Source organism: Erithacus rubecula (assembly GCF_903797595.1).
Source record: "Erithacus rubecula genome assembly, chromosome: 2".
Classification (NCBI taxonomy): domain Eukaryota; kingdom Metazoa; phylum Chordata; class Aves; order Passeriformes; family Muscicapidae; genus Erithacus; species Erithacus rubecula.
Window position 1 is genome coordinate 14,997,161 of NC_136685.1, and position 23,061 is coordinate 15,020,221.

General features: G+C 36.3%; 1 protein-coding gene across 1 annotated transcript in view; it reads left to right on the top strand.

Moving 5' to 3' along the window:
* The window catches only part of MBOAT2 (membrane bound glycerophospholipid O-acyltransferase 2), a 92,382-nt gene that overhangs the window by 52,433 nt on the left and 16,888 nt on the right, over positions 1–23,061 (top strand). The window contains exons 4-8 of the mRNA XM_079328065.1: positions 5,303–5,398; positions 9,310–9,365; positions 15,857–15,911; positions 16,726–16,909; positions 22,593–22,785. Of these exons, the coding sequence (XP_079184191.1) occupies positions 5,303–5,398; positions 9,310–9,365; positions 15,857–15,911; positions 16,726–16,909; positions 22,593–22,785 (584 nt within the window). The remainder of the gene's footprint in view (positions 1–5,302; positions 5,399–9,309; positions 9,366–15,856; positions 15,912–16,725; positions 16,910–22,592; positions 22,786–23,061) is intronic.

Below are 23,061 nucleotides of genomic sequence, written 5' to 3' on the forward strand. Positions count from 1 at the left end.
ACATTTTATAACCAAGATGCTGAGTTCCCCAGAATTGTAAAATAAAAATGCAACTCCCACCCCTTGCTATGTAAAACCATAACATACATTGGCTCATTGTTATCCTGGATCTGTGTGCTGCACAACTTGCTCATCAGCAGATGCAAAGCTTTAGAATTAACCTGTGGATGTTCTTCCTTGGCTTACTACCCAAAATTTCTGAGGAGCACAGGTAAAAGATGGGAGTTCTGCTTTTAGACCACATGTCTTTATTTTCTTGAATGTGTGGCAGCATTATATAAGTAGGTTCTGCTGGCTCATTCAGTTCTTTTAAATCTGTGTATAGTTATGCTAAAGATGTTGAAATTAACAGCTTTTTCTCAAGTGTGTTTGGTGCAACAGAGGGTGGAAAAGATAAAGGTGTGCTTTGGAGCCAGAAGTTGATAGAGGTGTCTCTCACACATGGATAATGTGTTTTGAATCTGTGCCTATAAAGTGCTGATTGTTTGAGTGTGGGAGAACATTGGGAAGCAGCTTCTGTGCTTGTTCTGCTCATCTACATTCCTGGGCATCTGTGTTTGAGCTCCTGCTGTGGGGAGCACAAAGTTCTTGATCCTGGGAGAGGTGGAGACTTTGAGCCTTTGTGTCCTCTAGTTATACATGACATGCTGGGCAGGATAGCTGCTGTATGTCCTGCTTTTCACTGGGACAGGGTTTATTTTCTTCCTAGTAGCTGGTACATTGCTGTTCTTGGGGTTTAGTATGAGAATAGTGTTGAAAATTTGGTTGTGGCTAGGTAATGCTTACTGTAAGTCGGGTGCATGTGAGTTTCTCATGCTGTGCCAGTGAGGTGGTGCACAAAAAGCTGTGAGGAAGCAGGGCCAGGACAGCTGACCTGAGCTGGCCAAAGGGATATTCCATACCATAGAGTGTCATGGTCAGTGTATGAACTGGGGGGAGTTATTTGGAAGGACCCTGATCTGCTCCACGGTGAGCAATTTACTGTGCATCACTTTCCTCTTGGGTTCTATTACTTGTTCTATTACAAAAACCTTTCCTTGTAATTTCAGTTATTATTATCAGTATATTTATTATTATGGTATCTAGTTGCACTTAATAAATGGTGCTTTTCTCAACCCATGAGATTCACCTTTTCTTTACATTTCTCCCTTTCCCCATGAGTGGTGGGAGTATGGTGGAAGCAGTGAGGTTGGGGCTGCCAGCTGAAGTTAAAACATGATGCTGTGTCAGTGGAGTGAATTTGTAAGGTGACACTGGGTAAAAATGCTTTGCATGTAGGAAAAAAAATCAACTGTTCAAGCAAAATCCAACCAATTTGTGAACAATGCTGGTGTGAATATTGTGTTGGCTGTACTAAACTTGTGAGAACATTAAAAAAGAGGGGTACAGGGATGAGATTGAAGTTTTCTGCATTAGCATGACATGGTGTTTCAGGAGTCATTCTATGTAATTTAAGCGGTAGAAAGTGTAATAGGAAATGTCAAATAAAAAAATCAAATTCCATCAGGGTGTTTGCAGACTAGAAGAAAGTTCATGTAATGGGAAGGAACCAAACCCTCTATATCTCTGTGTGTGTATATACACATATAGATAGAATAATGCTTTTTATTTTTATATGTATACGTGCAGTTAAAAATTCCTGACATGCATGTTGCTTAATGTTATTTGTCAAAAAATGTCTAGATAAAAAAAAAGTAAATAGGACAATGTATATTATTTGCTAACAAGAGAATAATTTGCTTTTTTAAAAAAAATGGAATTAATGAACACCTTCTGTAAGAAAGTACAGGGAGAGGCTGCTTACTTAGTGTTTCCTATATATTGTAATATTTATGTGTATAGTTTAAGGTACTTCATTTGTAATATGCTAGAATATGCTTTTAAAAAACATTGAGTAGTTTACTTGATATGTTTCTTTTTAAAGGAAAGGTAAATTTTTATGGTAGAATGTATTACATACTGTTTTTAGTGTTCTGAGAAGTTGAAAACTGTAAGGAATTGAAATATTATATGGAATACCTGTGTAAGAAAAGCCTATATAATAGGCTATCCAGCATTGCTTGCTTAATTTATTTTTTTTTTTTCTTTTTTTTTTCTTTTTTTTTTTCTTTTTTTTTTCTTTTTTTTTTCTTTTTTTTTTTCTTTTTTTTTTCTTTTTTTTTTTCTTTTTTTTTTCTTTTTTTTTTCTTTTTTTTTTTAAACTTTTAATCAGGAGTTGAATGTATCACTATGTTCTTCTTTCTGGTACGTGCTACAGTGTCTCCCAGATATGTCTGAATTTGTTGCCTCTGTTGCTAGATAAAGTAAGGTTGTATTGACAAAGATGCTGGGAATTAGTCTCAGGCATATTTTAAATGAATGTTTTTGTGTCTTTCTGTTACATAATACAATGCTCATTGCTGGTCAGTTTGTGTAAAAGTTACTTGTAATAATAACAGTGTTGTGACTTGCTTGTAGCTGTTCATGTTCAGTGCAAAATACTTCTGTCTTTCTGCTCACATTATACAGTGAGAAGCAAATATAGAGTAACATTGACTTTTAAGACCAATTGCTTTTCTACTGTTGGAGAAACTTCAGCCTTGTGTAAAGCTGTTGCATTTGTGTGCAGCCTGTAATTAGCTTTGTAGTTGGGTGAAACTTGATGTGGTTGAACTCTGCAAAACTTAACTAAATTTTCTGATTGAAGGGAAGCTTTGGTGAATGAATCACTGAAGAGAGTAAGAAACATGCAATAAGAGTACTTCAGAAAGTTCTCAAAACATTTTCAGACCTTATTTGAATTTTTTTAAGAAAAGCTGTATTTATATGGGAGTTAGGATGATCAGCAAGTTGCACTACAAACCTGCAGAAGAAACTACAGGAATGATCAAGTTGTCATAAACCTTTTAAGTTTCTTTAGGGGAAGAAACTGCACTTTGCTGCAGTTTGCCTGTTGCAATGACGTTTCTCATCAACAAGGGATATGATGTGGCATGACTAATGTGCAGAGATACAGTTAGAAGTTGAACCCATGCATTGTATGGGTTGCAAGTTCCTATGTTCTACTCATCAATTAAAAAATTTACAGTCTTCCAGTCTGTGTGTAACTTGGAGCTGTGGCTGACATAGCTGGAAGATAGTTAAGATTCATAGTTGTGTTTGGTGTGGGTAACATAGAAGCCAATTTCACTGATCTGTCAGAAGACAGCTTTTGTTTTAGCCTGAAGTCTAATAAAGAAGCTTAAGGTGTTTGTTTTGCTTTCTTCCTTTTCTGCTCTTTAATTTCAGTGTGGGTAGTAATTGAATGTTGTGAGAAACCCCTACCATGTTGGTTATGATGACTGAAGTTTATTTCATAGAATTGTGTATTAGTTTGGATTGAATTTTAAAGGATACCTAATCCACCCTCAAATAAGTAGGAACATCTTCAACTAGATCAGGTTGTTCAGAGCCCTGTTCAACCTGAGCTTGAATGTTTCCAGGAATGGGGCATCTGTCACCTCTCTGGGCAACCTGTGCCAGGGTATTCTTACTACAAGCACTTTTGTACCAGTTAAGTCACGCAGTATAATACTGTTTCTGGATTATGAATGTTAATGAAAACAGAAAATAAACTATTGCTAAAACACACCCTCTAAAATTAATTTTTTTTTACTATGTCCTGGTTTGAAGGACAGGTGTCTGTCAATAGAGGCAGAAGTTTCTCTTTGAAATGGAGAATGTAAATCCTCTCCCTCCAAATTATTATAATTTTGAAATTAAGGGGCTCTCAGGCAAAGATATGGGAATTAGGAATAACAGTTCTTTACTAGGAAAATTAAAATAGAAATACAGTATTACAAAGAACAATCCCAAAACACTGACAGAGTCAAAATACAACCTGACACCCCATCAGTCAGTCAGGGTGTTGGCAGCAGTCCCATTAAATGGTGGCTGCATCCTCCTGCAGTGGCAGGTGTGGTTCAGCTGGAGCAGTGCTCCTGTGCAGTTTTCCTCTGAAGGTTCAGGGATGATGTGGAAAAGGTCCAGCTTTCCTCTGGAATCCAGTGGAAAGAAGGTATCTTGGTGCCCAAAATCTCAGTTTTTACCTAGGTAGGAAAGGCTTGGCTGCTCCCCTGGCTGGAGCATCTCCCAGTGGGATGATGTAATTTTGTCAGTCACACAGTGGGACTGAATGGCCCAGCAGCAGATGATATCTTCCTGGAGGGAGGATGGGTTGTGGAAAAGATAAAGATGATTGCCCCAGCTGGTTTAAAGATGGCCCATTAAAGATAATATGTGCCATGGGGATAAGGGTCACTGCCCCACCCAGCTTCAACAGATGGTGACAGAATACACATTTCTGGTCACATCCTGTATTGCAACCCAAGACACACCAAAACACATGTAATTTAGTGGTATATAAGGTAATCTGTAATTACAAAGTTGGTTGCTTTAAAATACTAAATGGCTTATAAATAGTACATTTTTCAGTTAAAGATTAAACTGCAGCTGTTCTATGTTAAAGTCTGTATAATTCATACATTAAAGTCCTAAAGGATTAGTTAAGTTTCTGCTGGCATTCATTGTCCTTTTGGACTTCAAAGAATATCTGGCAGATTTTGTGAGGTTTACTGGCAAATCAGTTCTCATTATTATGTGTTGAGAAAATGATATGTAAAATTAATTTTATCATGCATATAACACTTTCATAAGGTGGTTTATGTATGTGTGTTTTCTTACCTTTGCTCAGGATCAACTTAACCGAAGACAAATGTGTCCAGTTCATTTTTCACTCATATTTTAACGTGTGGGTTTGAAAATTACTTGACTTTTCCAGTTCCTTTGAAAACAGCAGCAATATGATTTGTGTTAGTGAATTTTGAATGTATAGCACTACATGCAATGGAATGATTTGATGTATCATTTTCTAAACTTAGATGCTCATACAGACAAAAATTAACTCTGAACTACAAAAAACAAAAAACATGCTAACGAAAAAAAACCCTTAACAGATTAATTTTCTCTTTATAGGACTTCCAGTTTTCACAGTGGTGCTTACATTTATAAATTCTAGGTTTGATTTATGTGAATAAATATTTTGCCTACTGACAATAGAATTTATATTGTTATACTGCACTGTTTAAAATAATAAAGTATGTGCTTGCATAGAATAAACATTACCACAAAAACCTCAGGCAGAATAAAAGTGTAATTACAGATTCCTATTATGTAATATTTTATAGAAATAATTGGAGACTAAACTCTATTGAAAAGGTACTTTATTCAGTGGATAAATGTTTATAATTTTTAATTGAAATGCTTTTCTCTGTTTTCCTTTCAGGTATTGTTTTGTTTTTGCTTTAGGATACCTCACTGTGTGCCAAATTACTAGGGTTTATATCTTTGATTATGGACAGTATTCTGCTGATTTTTCTGGGTAAGGAGAAAAACAATCTTTCAATCCTTTCCTTCTAAGTGATACTGTATCTGTTGTTGTAGGGGATTTTTTTATTGGTTACTTTCACCCCCACAATCAGTTGTGTCAACCTTTAAAACTTTGGGAGAAAGCTGAGCATATATGTGCATATTGGCACACATGCAAATATATAACTATGCTTTTATCATACAAACTGAGAATTGTTATGAACAGTTGTTCTTGTTAAAGCCAACAATGTGTTATCTGTTGCCTCTTGTTCCTGTCTGAATGGCATAAAGGATTTGGTGCTATGATAATTTTTTCTCTTTGATTTTTACATTAAAGTGTCTGCTACCATCCTTGACAGCATAATGAACCTTGAATTGTGTCTGGTGTACTTGCTTGCCTGGCACAGTCTGATACCACTTTTTGAGGAAAATCTGAACATTTTATGGAATTTAGCTTTTAGCTTCTTTCTTTTTTATGTTTTATGTTAGATGTTCCAGAAGGAGAAAGCTAAGGAGACAGGCACCTGGATGTTGAGGTAGTCACGAAGACCTTGGAAACAGAAAGTTTAGTTACTGTTTGCCCTCATTTTGTATAATGAACTTGTACCTGTATTTGACTTGAACTGTATAGGAGCAAAACAGAATTAAATGGGCAACACAAAAATATACTATGTTGGTAATTCTTCTCTCTGCTGCAGACACAGAGAAGTGAAGCACAACATTTCTTACAAACAAGTTTTGCTACTGTGATTGTGCTTTTTGTTTTTGTTGATTTAAAGGAGAGTGTATGTTTGGGGGGTGAGGAAGAGATGAGGAGTATTTGCTAGTCTGCTTAAAATAATGCATTAAATACTTTCCAGGGATACAGTGGGTGGCAGTGGTCTTTGTAATGTAGCATAACCTATGGTAGAATTTACTTGTTTGCCTCGTTACTTCTTAGTCTTGATTGGTAACAGGCATGCAGTCCAGAAAATTTACTTGTAGGCTGAAGCCAAAAGCTCTTATGGTTGAGTTCATCTTTTGTGTCATCTTTATCTTACCTTCTGAAACATCTTTCTGCATTTGCTTTACATCCAAGTGTCTGCCTTCAAGCCAGAGATCCAAGTTCCAATTTGTCAGCAGAGATGTGATTGATGTGGACAGTAGAGCCTGGAGGGCATTTCAACTGACCCATCACTAAGTATCTACCTGAGTGTGAACTGGGTCACTTGTCAGATGGCCCTGACTCTGTGGACTACATCTCCACTGGCTATAATGAGAGCTTGCAACAAAGCCATATGCCTAAAGACACAAGATTTACTGATGTTGAATTTAATTTCACCATTACTAATGAAACCATAGTCCAGATGCTGTCCCTTCCAGTTCACTGTGGGGCTGAAGTGTACAACCTTGGCAGTGATCAAAGTTCTGAGCCCACTGTGGAAACAGTGTAATTGCACTTTGTTTTTCTCATTCTCAAAACAATTAGTAGAGCTTGAGCACACCATCTCTCAAATGTGACTGTACTTTTTTCAGATGTGGCTCTGGTTTGGTGGTAGCTCAGAGATTTCTGCAGATCTAAACAGGTCCAAAGATTCCCACATCCCATCCCTGGAGATGTTCAGAGCCAGGTTGGATGGAGCAACCTGGTCTAACTGAAGGTATCTCTGTCCAGGACAGGGATGATGGAGGTAGATGATCTTCAAGGTCCCTTCCAACCCAAACTATTCCATGATGTAGGAGTTCTGTGCTCTGGACAGGACTGTTCTGAAGCCTAGATCTAACTCTTTGATTGTATGTTAGCAATACAGATTTAAACCACTCTTTCATGCACCAATTTGAGAGCTTGATGTATGCATATCACATTAAATCTCTGGCATACACTGCATATGCTCCCATGAAATGGGACAGAGATTACTTTCAAAATTGCAGTCTCTGGTTCTAGGAAAAGAGAGTAGACTAAAAAAAAAATAACCTCTAAAGTTTCCTAACCAGCTATTGAACCCCATCATGAGCAAGTTCTTCTAAAGATGTTGGCATGGATTCATATAGTGGTTAGCCCCAAAAGGACTTTAAATGTGTTTACTTAGATATTTCTCCTAGCATGCAGTGCCTGTCTGAGGTGCCCAAGCTGCGAAAATCTGCTCAAAATTTTAAGTAAAATCTCAGTGCACTGACAGTGAAGAAAGCTGGGGACACCTCATGCTGGAGATGCAATTGCTTGTGCAGAGCTGTGTGGTCCTGGCTGCAGTATTAACAGATCCCAGCTGCCTCCTTTGCCTTTCTGCCAGCACCTAAAAGGGATTGTTAAAATCCTGTTTCACTGTGCCAGGAAGGACTCTTCCTCTTTTAGTCTCTAGATTTTTGCTCCTCAGCCAAATATTTGATGATACTGGAATAGCTGCTTCAGGAGAAAAAAAAAAATTAGAATACCAGGGTCTGCTATGATAACAATGACAGATTTATCAGCTGGAATTAATGTAAGGGCTGACTGAGTTCCTCCTGGACTCCATCCTTCCACCAGGCAGGAGCCATGCTGTCACATGCCTGCTTACAGAAGGAAAACCCGTTATGTTTAGAGTCAGTTGGGGATTTCTGCCAGCACCAGGCAGGCTTACAGATTAAATGCTAGAAAAAGGTATGAGGGATTTACCAGACTATCTGTTTAGTCTTTTTTATGACCCTTCTGTGTCACTCTTGTCCTGTTATCAGGAATGTGGGGCATTGGTAGTACAGTAGAAAATTTTTCCCCTGATTGCATTTTGAAGACTGGAAATAATTGTGTACTTTGAAACCATTTTAACCATTACCTGAAAAAAAAAAAAAAATCAATTTGATGGACTGAACTATACGGCAAAATACTGGTGTAGCCCTGTTACTGAAGGAGGACTTGATGGCTTTTGGATTTGTTTCTGTGCCAACTTAATGTGTTATAAAAACGCCAAGTGCACTCAAGACATGAACTAAGACAAAATTAAGTTGTACAGAATTCTGTGCATGGTACAGAATGATTATTTTATTGTGAGGGTTTTTTGTTTATTGGGGTTTCTTTGTTGTTTTGGTGGTGGTGGTAGTTTTTGGTTTGGTTTTACTATCTCCAGCTCAGATACTTCTAGGTAAATTCAACCCCAATGTGTTTTTTGAGATCTGATTTCAAAATTAAGTTTCTTAGTTCTAGTAGTTTACTTTATGCATTCCCCATTGCATTCCCTATCCCAGGGAGGGGGTTTATAATGTTGAGATTGACATCAGACAAAAGCTCTTAGCTACTATGAGAATGGTATAATTTCTCAGTACAAAACTGACTTAGCTAGCCAGGGCAGAATATTTCTTGGACAGTTTAGGATTCACTCAAGTGTACTAAATTCGGAACAAAGTGAACTCTGTTTGAGCCACCATAATTATGCTGGGTTTTTGTTTTTCCAGATATGTTTACTTGAAGCAAATAATAATAATTCTTGATGGAAAAATCAAAGATAGGATCAGGTGTTGGAAAAAACCATGGAAGTGGTCTGCATAGCTAAATAACTTATTTTAATATTCAACTTTGCTATAGTTTTCTTGTTGTTCACTTACTGCTGCTGTAACTTACAATGAATGTAATTGCTCTGTCCTTTATTCTTCTTCCTCTAAAAAACCCCAAACTATTTTAGTAGAAAATACATGTGAAACACTTCATCTGTATTTGTAAAACCTAATGCAGTAATAAAAGACAGGTGATATGAAATACTACATTTAAAGCTTAAATTCTTCTCATTGCATTGAAAATTCTGCAATGGTTTGAGTTAAAAACTAATCACTTTGTTCATGCATTGAAGATGTAGAGTAGTTAACCTGGACTCATAATATAAACTTCCCCTGGTATTTGTAAGTGAAAGAAAATCCTGAATTTGTATCTAAATTATTCTTTCTTTGTTTTGTTTTGTTGGTTTTTTTTTGTGGCAGTCCAATGATGATAATTACACAGAAGATCACTAGTTTGGCGTTTGAGATTCATGATGGTAAGATTTCTTTACTGTATTTAATTTTGCATCTGAAATAAATTTAGGGAAAGTTCATCATGAGTCAGTGAATTACTTTCAACCAGTTTTGTTTTTCAAGGCAAAATAAATTGTGTCTCAATTGTTTCATTGATGCTTTTTAATGAAAGTACTGAGAAATGTTGCTTGGACTCTACAGCAGCTCTAAAAATGCTGATACTGTGTAGAAGATATAACTTATCAGAAGACCAGTGACACTTCTGTAGTCAGTGTCTAAAGAACTCTGATATTCTTTTGGGCTGGGGTATTGACTATGAGAGTTAAGTAAAGAAATTCCTGATTCTGGCACCTCTGTTGCTGATGGATGGATAGAAAAAGCACATGTAATTTCAGTTGTTGAGCACCTTCTGTTTTAAAATGCTGATTCTTGAGCACTTCCCTAGTTTGTGCCATATATGCTGATTTTTATAAGACCTTTATGTTTCATTTTGTTTAGTATTATAATTACACTCACAGCTAACAGATTGCTGTGAACAGGAAGATTATATAATTATGTTTATGTATTTTCTCCTGTCAGATGTGTCTGTCAGGTAAGTGGGCCCTAGTTGTGACAATGAATCCTAATGCTTGCTTTCATGGGTAGGATAGCTAGGTTTTTAGATACCTTGAAATTCAGAGGAGTAATTTTCATTTTAAAGTTTGAAAATGTCATCTAATAAATCTATCCAATTACCTTGAATCACTTGGAGCTACAGATGTCAGTTGAAGATTTGGGAATGTGGCTCCAGACACTTGGATTAAGACACCTGCTGTTCTGATACTGCTTATTAACACTGTGCATGAAATTTGATGTGTTTTTGTCTCATATGCATCCTAGCTTTAGTGCTGTTGATGTTTGGGGTTTTTTTTGGTTTTTTTTCATTTTTGTTAAGTGGCACTGTCTAGAGAATCTGTAGGCAAAAACATTCAGGAATATGAGAAGCTGGAAAAAAACTTTTTAAAAGTATTTTTGTATGAATGAAAATAAGTAATACTAGGCATATCTAGTTGGTCAAAGACATTGGTGTTTCACTTCCAGAGAAAATATATTCAGAAGTTGTCATCTTGCAAGCTATAATCAACTGAAGTACAGAGCACACAAGTTAGTGGAAACAGGTTATTATAAGGAAGTAATAGTTCTAGTATCAAGTATGAATGCTTCCTCTTACTATTATTGTGCTAGGGGAAAGAGCTATTCTGAATTTGCTGACATCATGCACAAATAGTGGAATGGTGGTATGGAACAAGCATGTGAATGTTCCTGGCAATCTTGAAACAAATGTTTCACTTAGCTCTATTCTTAACTTTCATCACCAGCTAGACTAGATTTTTTTTCCCACTTAAATTAATTCAGATTTTTTATATTTTCTTCTGGACTTCTTTATAGATAGCACTGAATAACACTTGAAATTTTGTTCCTCATTGACCTCTAAATTTTTAGTCAGCCCTTAAGGAGTAGGTAACAGTACATTGGAAAAAATTCTCTCTGGTTGTGTCTGCAGTTTAGTTGCCTTGAGTTGGATGGTCACAGTTAGTGTGATCATGACTTTCAAAAGTTGATGTGATCAATGTGAATTCAGGAGCAACTGATAGTCTGGTGTCATGAGATAAGAAAAGATGTGCGTGGGAGACTCAGATTGCATTAAAGCAAAATTTTTTAACCTTAGACAACCTAAAAGGGATTCTTCATGAAAAATTAATGAAAACAAGCCTTGCTGTTGGTGAACTTTTGTTCACCATACAAAGGTCCATACTTCTACTGGAAATTACATAGAGATATAATGACAGGAGAGCAGATGATGTTAGAAATCATTCTAAGTGACTAATGGCACTCTGAGCCTCTAGTCACATCAGCTTGGCTATATTAATCATCAATTACTTTATTTTCTTCCCTCATTTTTTACCGATACATCCAAGGAGTATAATGAAAACAAACAGCTGGAAGAAGGTGTTGGTGTGTTGGAAGTTCCTGGTAAATGTCAAGATTCCAGTGGTAGCTAGGTTGATTTTTAGTAAAGGCCAGTCTTCTGGACTTAGTCTTTTCATGACAGCCACTTTGTCTTCAGCGGATTTTGTTTGAAGGTCCTGGACTGAACTGAATGTAGCCACAAAGGCCACTCACTCATGCTGCATATTCCAGTGTCTGTGTAGCTAAATGGATATGCTTGATTCCAAGCTGAAAACTAGTATGGAGTCCCATACACAAATAACAGCTACCCCTGTAATTGTTGCACCCTTGTGTTGTTATTGTGAGGGATGTTTTTAAGCAGGGAAATTAAATGCAAGTTGCATTGATTTGGACTTGATGATCCTTGTGTGTCCCTTCCAACTGTGATTCTGCACTTTAAGTTTGCTGTATAATACAGACTTTTCAGAAGTTTGCATGGATCAGAAACTTACACTCAAAGAGATTTAGAGTATACCTTTCTTGTATTTTGAACATTTTGAACTTCAGTCTTTGAAAGTTCTTACCTTGCAATTCCTTGTGACTCAAATGAACAGTGCCAAAAACAAGTAGTCAGTGTGTTAATGTTTGGTTTGTAATTTTGCTGATTATCCCTGGCATCTCACGTGTATATTCTGAAGACAGAAATATTTTTTATGTAATTTGGAAACCGCTGGTATCCATATTAATTTTTATGGCAAGATTTAGATTTATTTATGCAACACTTCAGGCAAATAACAGAGTTAAGGGAGCAAAAGGAATTTTATTTGTATAAGAACAAAAAAATTGCAGCTGTTAAACAAAAACCATTGCTTTCTAATATTTCTGTTAATTATATCATGGTGTAGTGCTGTTTTGGGGGTTTTTTTGGTAGTTCCTTTTAATGCTCTCTCTCTCCAAGTACCTCTTGATTTTTTAGAATTTATTTTTTTTAATGTGCTCTCTCTTATAATAGCGATGGCATGGTGATTATTGTTGCAGTTACCAAATTATTTTTTTATCATACATGTCCTTAGTGGTTAAAGGAATTATATTGTATTTTTCCCCTTCTAAGTCTTCAAATATAGTTTTGTGCCTGTGTTTTGCTTGTATGGCTCTCGAGATATTAAGACTTGTACATCTTCTTGCTTTTTTGATAGGTTTTTTTTCAATTTTACTCAGTGGGCATTCTTACCTATTTGCCTTCGTTGCTACCAGTGTGGTAATAACAACTAAAACTGTTATTATCTGCATGTCTTTGGATCTTAAAGTGTTTTAATAACAACATGCATTTGGGCTCAGCTGGTGATTCATTTTAGAACCACAAAATTTATTGTAATTTCAACAGAGCCTGCAGTAGAATCTATGTTTATTATATAATCCTATGGCTAAGCATTATTAGATACTGGTTAGCCAGCTTTCCATACAAATACAGAAGTGGATAAGTTTAACTACAAAGCTGGGGTGATGCCATGATATGTTTATAAACACTGTTGTAATGAGAGCTCAGAAGAAGCAATGATATCCCATAATGAAGTCTATGTGGCAGGATTGCAGTGTGTGCCTAAGGGTGTTGAGTTTGTTACCATTAGGATATGGGCTCTTGAGAAGTAATGTAAAGATAGAATTTCCTCATGATCTAGACCACTTGGGAAAATTTTTTTACTGAAGATTAACAAAATTCTTTTACCTTGGAAGGAATATAGGAGTATTTCCTGCTTTACAGATGAGAAAATGGAGTTACAGTTGCTGAGTGACCAAATTGTTTCACCTCTCTAACAGATGTTTGATAAAACCCATTTTCTCTAATCTCTATTATGTCATTTGGTAGTAAGTAAGAGCTGCAGTTGTTGTGGTAGTCTCCTGCTTCAGGACAGAAGGAAGTAATTCTTAAAATCCCCAAAGGAATGTTTCAAAACCTCATGAGGTCCCTAGCAGCAGTGTGCTGCTGAAGTGGGAGCTCTTCATCTCCAGTGTATAGTAGGTAGGGAACAGCTATGGTTTATGAGGTCTCTGTTCCCATGGGCTGGGAAGTAGTGAATGTGAATATATTAATTAATTTCATGTTGAATAAGTATCAATGTAAGAGCACCTCTCCATGTTTATTTTAATGGTAGCTTCCTAAAAGCTTTCAACAGTATCACAGAGATCATGATGTTCTTGCATGCTGTGCTATGATAAATGGACCTTCAATGCACTGAGAAGGCATTTTTAAAAAACCCAACAAAACAACATAGGGAAAGCCACTAACCTGACCTCAAAAAATCTGCTGGGTGGATGGAAACCTTAGTGAGGTAGGGAAGTGAAAATTTACTGGAGGTTTATTGGGATGCAGTATGTTTGAGGCAGCAAGTGCATTGCTTGTGAAGTTATTTGGGCCTTAAATGACTTCATGTATATGTATGTATATGTTTTAAATAGATTCCTACCTCTCCAAAACCACGGATCATTTTTCAGTGATTAGATTCTTCTATTTCAGGTTTGAGAGTATTTCCTCCTTTTTCATACCACACCAGTAATTTGAAATATTTCATTTGACTAATAGCCTTTATTTAGTGGCCAGTCTGGTTTTATGCAAGTTCATTTGGACACACTGGGTGATCACTTCCTCCTCCTAACTTAAGGGTAAAATACTTATGTGGTGTATAATGGCAAAGGAGGCTCCTGCTCCAGTCAGTTTGCATTGTGTGGGCTGTGAGAGACTGAAGGCTCTGTATGGGACACTTCTCTAGCCATGTGGTAGAATCTATATCCATCTATAGATGTCTTTGTGTTAAATTTCTGTTTGTGTTAAATTCAGAGATTCACTGCCTGAGAACTGTGATATTATGGCCTTAAAGGTTACAGAATCTTTCAAAATACTTCTTCCACATTTTTTATTCAGTACTTTTATCAGCATGAAAATCTTTGCTACAGAACGAAGGGGAAGATGTGAAAATGTAATGATGAGGAAGAGAAGGTGCTGTATGAAGTTAGGGGTGGTAATTTGTTCTTCAGTTTCTTGCCTTGAGTGAGTATGAATATGGATGCCTTCAGATTGTGAAGGATCAGGACTAAGGAAGACATTTTCCAGTGAAAGAGAGGAGATGGCATGTTGGTAACCCCTGTGTATTCTCAGCTTTGTTGAAGACTAAAAGTGTGGTTTGAAGTCTTAAGTGTGTGTAGACCGTGGCCACACTGAACTTACACTAAGACAATAGAATTATCTTCTTTGTAGATAACAAGTATTTCCATTAGTCATAGAATTAAATTAGCTTTTACTTCCCCTCAGCCCCTCAATCTTTTTTTTTTTTTTTTTTGTTATAAGGCTGACTGATTTTGATATCTAAAAAAAATTGGCTCCAGTTGAAACTTAGCCTGGATCAAGTATAAAGGCTCCCCTCTGTGGATTTACTGGCATTAAGGAGTGGGGTTGAAAGCAAGCTTTCTATGAGAGGAGGAGTATCTTCTACAGGAACACCTGTTTTCATAAAGCACATTAGAATTTCATATTTATATTGCCCTGCTCTTTTGTCAGACTTGATTAGAAATTGGCTGTTGGGTTTAAACACTGCTGTGGAGGAAGATAATTGAAGTGAGATACTGTCAATTTGATTTCCTTTAGGAAGCTATGTGCATAAAGGTTTTAGTATTTCAATGACACAGAAAAAAATGAAAATATGAACAGCAGGAAACGGCTGCATGTGGAATGTCTAAGCCACTAGAGAAGGCTGCAGGAGGAGCTGAAGTGGTCATTCTGGCAGGCAGTGCTGGCTGGTATTAGCCAGGGCTTTCTGAAGGAGGGAATGCTACTTTTTTTGTTCCCTTGAATTAGTGTATTTCATAATACATGAAAATGTTGAAAGTCTTATTTTACTGTTCTCTTTTTCATGGGAGTACAGATTTTTGAAGACTATTTTTCAGGGATAGGTCGTCAACCTTTCAGAAATAGCCACATATAGCAAGAAAGTGAACTCAGTCTTGCTGCTGAACTTAGACTTGGACTGCCCCCTTCTGCTAGCAGGGGTTAGAGCTTCTTATTATGCTCAGGAAAAAGGCTGTGGCACCTTTACTGCTGTGCCTCTTCACTGTGTCACAACCTTTACTTGCAGTGCAAAGCTTACTGCTGTAAGTTTTGAATTGCTGAAATCTTTCTTGGCCTGTATTCATTTTATGCATCAGAACTGCATTTACTAATGGCAATATTTGGGTCTTGTCCTGTTTCCAGAATTGGAAATAAAGAGTTTTAAATCCTGCAGACTCTGAAGTCTTGACCAATGTAGGAGAATTGTTTTTGTTAAAACTTTTTTCAAGTTGTCATAATGCTTTCCTGAAATCCACGTGATTTCACATTTTGGCACTGGATATAACTGAAGATATGAGAGTTTGTAATTTTGTCAGTAAGAACTGTTTGATCCAACTCCAGCAAAAATGTTATGTGACATAATAGCTCTGAAATTGCTTGAGACATTAAGAAATTACATTGCAGCATGAGACTTGTTCTGCTGAGGAAAATGTGTGGGGATTTAGCTTTTCTTTATTTTTTTCTTTTTCCTGTTCCCTTCCCCAGGAATGTTTCGGAAAAATGAAGACTTGACTCCATCACAGAGGTGTTTGGCTGTAAGGTAGGCTTTCAGACATTCTGCTTTGGGGATATTTTTGTGTGCTTTATTAATTCTCTGTGCAGTTTCTCACAGCTCACATTCAAGACAGAGTTTACAAGCTCATGTAAAACAGATACATGTTTTTATATGTTTTGTTTAATTTGTACATCTGTTCTTCTGAAAAATATCACTAGGAGTAGGTTTTATAGTGATTTAGAAAAAAATATTTAAAGTTCTGTGGAGTCTGTGCAAATGAATGCATAGACAGGTATCTATGCAGATACCTGTATCAGGTAGGAGACTAGTAAACAGCACACATATGAAGTAGCTGGTGAAGGAACATTGTTAAATTCAGTATTTAACTTGCCTTTTCTTATTTCTTTATTCAAGACACTTGAAAATAGTATGATGCTTTGGGCAAGAGAATGTTGAGACATTTGTTTTAATCAAAATTATGGCCAGTTAACTAAACCTTTGTCTATTGATTCAATTGTTGAGGGGAAAAATAGAGAGCTTGATACAGTTGAACAAACACTTAGGACAACAGCCTTCCCTTTCTTTCCTTGGGCTCAGCTTCAGTCAAACACTTCTACTGAGCAAGGAGAGACTCAGTAGAGTTCAGGAGGTCTGTCTGAAAATGCTCAGTATGGGTTGGAAAGAAATGCTGTGTGTAGAATGTTTCAAGCTGTGATTACAGAAGACAGACAAACTGCTCTTGTCCATATGGTTTTTACTGCAGTTAGTGAGGGGTAGCATGGAGTATGACTTTTCCTGCTGTGGAAATCCTGAAGAACTGCACAATCCATCTCACGAGTTGCTTGTCTTTGAATTACAGACGCATGCCAAGTCTACTGGAGTATTTAAGTTACAACTGTAATTTCATGGGTATCCTGGCAGGCCCGTTATGCTCTTACAAAGACTATATTACTTTCATTGAAGGCAGATCATACCGACTGCAACATTCTGAAGCAAATGGGAAGGAAGATACAAAATATGAACAAACGGATCCTTCCCCAAATGTAAGATGTATGACTCTTGCAGTGCTGATGCTTATGGAACCATTGCATGGAAAGCTTGGTTTGCTCTCTTCATTTACAGGCATAACTGCTGAACTGTATCTGGAGTTCATTCATCAACAGAATAGTTCAAAAAGTTATATGCTTATTTTTTAAAGGCAGGTTTTCTCCATGGTTTCCAGTCTGGATCTGGTGGATGAAAGCAGATTAATTTGGAGCTTCCTAACAAGCTTATATGGTAAAAAGCCATCTGTAAATTAAAACTGTTCATGCATGTTCACTTCAAAGCACATACTATGCATAAAGACTTAGTCTTTCTGTAACAAATTGAAAAAGTCGTAGAAATAGTTTCATTTTTTATGCTTGCTGTCATGTAGAGAAGTATTAAAGACAGATTTAGATCTGACGATGTAGTAAAAGATGTACTAGCCACAATTCTATGAACAATATTCCAGGACACAAGTGTTTTTCTCTTTGGTGTGTTACTGGAGAAGAGACCAGATACATAGAGAAGATAATTTAGTTGATCAAGCCTTACAGGAGAGTTTGGATGACCTGTATTTAAATCAAAAGCTCACAAAACTTGTTCCTTTTAAAATTTAGTCCAATTAGGTTAATGTCCAGAGTACGGAATATTATTTTTTCACTCTCTTCATATTGTCTTAAATAGTAATGTGTTAGGTGTTTAAATTTACATGTGCCTAAGATAATTCTTACCTCACATAAGAGGCAGAATTGTCATGGGATCAATTGGAACACTTCACATGGATGGCTTTCACTAATTCCAGCACCAGTTGCTCATGTTCTCCTTATCTGGTGAGACCAACTCTTCCTGGAGCAAATGAAGGTGTTCCCACATGTAGCTGCTTGTCTTGTCCTACCATCTAGAGGTTACGGTCCCACAGCTGGGCCAGCAGGGAGTGCTTCCCATTCAGTTGGGGCATCTCCAGCCACTTCCATCCTTGGGAAGTGAGTGAGGATTCTTTCCATGTTCCATTCTACCCATCTTGTGTGATCGCAATAACTCGCACGACTGGAATCTAAACTCATGGATGGAGGATGATAACACTTGAAGATGCTCCACAAGCTGACTTAGCATGTGAGCTCTCACAAGTGGCTGTGGAACAAGTTAGGAAGGGGAAAGACAGAGGGAAAATGTCTTGTGTAGACCAGCATCACATGGCCCATGCTCTGCTTTGATCGGTTGTATTAGCAAAGTTGCAGGCACTTTTGTGTCTAAACGTTGTTTTTGGCCTAGTAAAGGCTCTCAAGCTTCTCTTTTGCTGGTGCTTGGTGTAGTATATTACTGGGGACTTTGCAAAAAAATCCTGTTTCTGCAGAAAAGTGTTATGTAGTAAAATTATTGAAAATGAATGGAGGTAAACCAGATCTGCCTGTATTACTTCTGGACACACATCTACTGATTGCCTAATAGGAATTCCTGGCTTTTTACCACATAATCTTGCTAGTATTATGGACAAGGTCAATAGAAATAAATATAAATCTACCATGGGCTCTTCTTTCAGGTAAGTGGTCTTCCTTAAAATTAATTGCTCTTAAGATGCTTGAAACTTTTGCAATTTATGCTGCATTAGCTTTTGATGTAAAAAGAAAGAAGTTGTTTATGCTCCTGGTACTTCATCTCCCAACTGGTGTTTGAGAAATCTGGCTGTGTTTTATAACACCAGTGAATATTGTGTACTGTTGGAGAAAGATGAATGACACAATTTTACTGCATTTGCTGTATCAATTAAAATATTCATTGTCTTGTTCTAGAAGAATGTTTAAATACCATTAATTTTATATTATTACTTTAAAATTGTTATTATTTCAAGAAGAATAAATTTTTAGGCAATTAAAAAATTTTGAAATGTAGTGGGGATCAGCAAATGTTAATGTCATAGATAAAAAAGAATCCTTGAGCTGAGTTACAGTAAGTTTCATTTCTTGTTAAATATAATTACATAACCAAAGTAGTTCATGCCAGCCTCTTCCTCTATACTGTGTGTTGACTGCATGATGTTAATTTGGATTAGTACTTTTGCTGTGTTCATTGCATGTTAAATGAATCAAGTCATCATGTCAAAACTTACTTCTTATATCCCTCCTATTGTGCCTTTTTGCAAGCTATCAGTTGTTGGTGCTCAAAGTGGTGTCAACTCTCAGAAATTAATATCTGTCTTTGTAAGTTTCTTTTTATTATGGCTACCCTTAAAATACAAGATTCCTGTCAGCAGATATCTGCTTTCTTTCTTATGCAGAATCTTCCTACAGGTTATAATGTTCTTGCTTAGTTATCTGTAATTTTTATCTGAGGAACCAGCCTCCCCAGAATAATGTACTTCAATACTGTTCAGTATTATATATTATGTACTGATTCTTTATCAACCTAAGAATAAGTTCATTCAAATAAAATTTTTGAAGATTCCTCTCTATTTTTTAGTCTATTTTATATATTATACTTTTTTATGCAGTAATTTATTTCTAAAATTTCTGAGGTCTGTGAGTGTTTTACCTTTATTATTTCAATTAGAAAGCTGCTCCTTTCTCCAATCAGGTATCTAGCTTTTAATCTAACTCTATTCCCATCTAATTTAAACACATTTAGTTTTATCCTGGCACTGCCTTCTAGCTTAAGTATCTCCTTCCCAGTGTTGATCATATTTGATATTTTTATATGGGTATGCCCAGTAGTTCATCAAAACTGGATTAAACAGGTCTTTTTACCTTTTTGTTGTACAGTATTTTGTATTTTGTGCTTCTTCTGAGGTCAAAGTTATCCTGCATGTTACTGTCTTTTAATTCCTTAGCAGTTATTTTGCTAACTAATTTGAAAACTTTAAAGAGTACATGAAATTAAACTTCAGGTTATTTCATCCTTGTAAAAACTAACCAACCCTCCTATGTGACTCTGCAATTCAGTGATTGCTCATTTGTGCCTTGGCAAAGAAAGTTTGAGTAACAGTGGTTAATTAAGTAATAGGAAGTGAATGGATGTTTTACCCAATGCATTTCAATAGGTTATTGAACAATGATTCTGTTGGTGTCAGTGCACAGTGTTGTAGCTTGATTCAGATAATTTAATTAGTCTGAAACTAACTTGTCTGGAAAAAACAAACAATCACCAAAACCTACCAAACATACCACCACACCTTCCCACCAAAAAAATTTCAAAGAAACCCACCCCCCAGCAAAATTTAGGTTTTCAAATGATTTGTTTCTCTGATCTGACTCAGCCTAAGGAGCACAAGCCAAACCTGCAGTGAAGGAGTGGAGGCAGGGCAGGACTCTGCTTTGCATTGCAGCCTGTGCTTGGCTTGGCCTTCAGAAACTCAAACCAGTCTGGAAACTGCAGCTCCCTGACTTTGTAGTGATGGGAGATTTAGCTCCACCACAGTTTTCTAAGGATTTTCTATTACCCCTGATTCTGATCCCTCTAAGTGGCATCAATGTGCTGGGAGTTATAATTATTGAGTGAGTGAAGTAAAGTAATTTTAAAAAATAGTTTAATTTATGGCAGAGTATTGTATGAGTTCATTTTTTTTTCTTGAAATAAATTTTGTTGAAACTCTGATGCTCTTTTGTAAAACAGGTGTTTTCACCTCCACAATTTAGTTAAGAACCTTCACAGAAATACAAAGCATATTTAGGGTTGAATAAGCAGGTGAATGACATCTGTTTGTAACAGAAAAATTGTCAAATAGTGGCAGTGGCACAAAGCAGGCTATTGAACATAGATAATATTGAGTGGCCAGAACATTTTTTGAGACTTTGTGGTCATCTTCAGATGGAAAGAACCTATTTTATATATTCATACTTCTGTTTTAACTTGCATGTTACTGTTGCAAGCTTTATAAATACTGTTTCTCCTGCAGAATTGACTGTGAATTGTAATTATGGCTTTGGTCTTAAAGTTAAATCCTTACAAATGTCTTCAGAACTTGGGGTGATGCCTTCTGATACTTTCAAATATCAGACTTTTGCATTTGTCAGATACTGCATACCAGAATTAAAGATTCATTAATTTTAGCAGGAACTAATTATATGAACATTCATTTCTATTTAAAATTCTGAAGGTGTTAAGCCAACTGAACTTTTCCTCTGCTGTAGCAAAGAGATTATTAATAGTTGTGGAATAACAAAGAAATGCTTTTAGAAAATTAATGCTCTTCATGTTGAACTCTTGTAATAGAATAAAGTATTGAAATGAAGTTTCTTAGAAAGCAAGTAGAAACAAATAATTAAGCTTTAAGCATTAATGGGTAGCTGCCTCCTGAATTATCTGGCTGTTTTTAAAAAAATAGCTGGGATTCCTGATCCTTTCTGAAATATCTTCTGAGATGAGCCAAGTGAAATATATGCAATATTCAAAAATACCCTCACCATTTTACAGCTTTTCTGAGTCTAAATTTTAAATGGGGTTGTGGCACTTCTTGCATCTGTGCAACTGGGTGAATCTTTGATCTTTGACACACTGTGTGTCTTGCCAAAGTGTGTGCTGCTCCATTCAGTATCATGGAAAATAATTACCCTTTATTTTGGAACTAGATGTGGAGCTGAACTCTCAGTGAAGCAGGATGTTATCTTTAAAAGTTTGGGTGGGTGTACTGGAAGCAACTTAGGCAGATTCTGGTTATATTTTTGTTCTGATGCTTCAAGCAAAAGTAGATTGATTACTTTCTTGTCAAGTTTAGTATCTGTGTAACTATAATGTAAACTAAAACTCTAATGTTTAACTACGGAGTTTACATAAAATAAAAACTTGAAAATTACATTTAAATGAATTAGATCTCAAACTTTTCTTTTGTTGGTGCTTGGTTTAGTATGTTACTGGGGATTTTCATGGTATCTACCCTTGGAATGTGGATCAGACTAGTGACTTAGGACAGTCAGTGTCAGGCATATATTGCTGTGCATGTTTTATAATAAAACCTTAGAGAAGTTCTACTGAAAGTACATACTCTTTACTGTGGTGGTTATAGCAAAGCTGAGTTTTGAGAAAATTTGAGTGGGTCCTATCTGAACAATGTACTTCTGTGAGCATTTTATTTGTCCCATTGTAGCTTGATCACTCTGATTGGGAAAACAAGTCTATCTAGAACTGATTGGCTGAAATTTGGGCTGAAATTCATAAATAATTTCGGTAGTTTAGTTGGTTTAGAGTTTAGATGCTGTGATAATCTAACAGAGATGATTGATGTATTGAGTTGGGAGAAATTGAACACCTTCATTATGCCAAAAGGTCCTGAAAAGAACCTGAAGTTTTGATATTGTTTTGGAATCTCTGCAGTAATAATATTCCTTTGTCCTAGATGATATATTTTGTGTTATGATATCTTAACAATTTAATTACTTCAGTAATTTAACAAGAAAATAAGAAAAAAAAAAAAGAGTTGCAAAAGGCACTCTGGTTATTAAAAGGGCTTTTAGAGACTCACTGTAGTTAGACTGGGTTTGTTGTGTTGGCCAAAAGTGATGCTCACAACTTGATCAATATAACAGTATTCCTCAAGTCTCTATAAAGTAGAGGTTTTCTTAAATAAACTATTTAAAAGTTGCTAGTATATCTATTACTGAAAAATTAACACATGTATATATCTGTATAGGGAAGGAAAATTATAACTTTCCTTTGTTTCCAGAAGATAAAAACATGAAGCTTACAGAATCTCCCATGTTAAATTTTCAGATAGCCGTGGCACAGAAACTCTTGGTCTGTGGACTGTCCTTACTCTTCCACATGACTATTACACAAACTTTGCCTGTGGAATACAACATTGATGATAACTTCATAGCTACAGCATCATGGCCTGTAAGGTTTTTCTACCTGTATGTGTCTCTTATGGCTGCCAGACCCAAGTATTATTTTGCATGGACTTTAGGTAAGTGTATGTTTAAAAATATACTAATAACAGAAAGTGCATGTACTGAGTCATCTGAGATGTGAACACTTAAGTCTGTATTAAGAAGTGGCAGTGCCCTCTTGAGGCCTTAGGAAAACCTGATTGCATTTAAGTCTTTCAAGATATTAAGTACTTTGAATAGTGTCTCTTTTTGAGAAACCAAAGCTACCAGAAATGTAAGTGCGGTGTGGGGGAAGTGTTGTAAATTAAATCATAGTCTTCTTTACAAGTCTGAGTGAAACCTAAGGAGTTTTG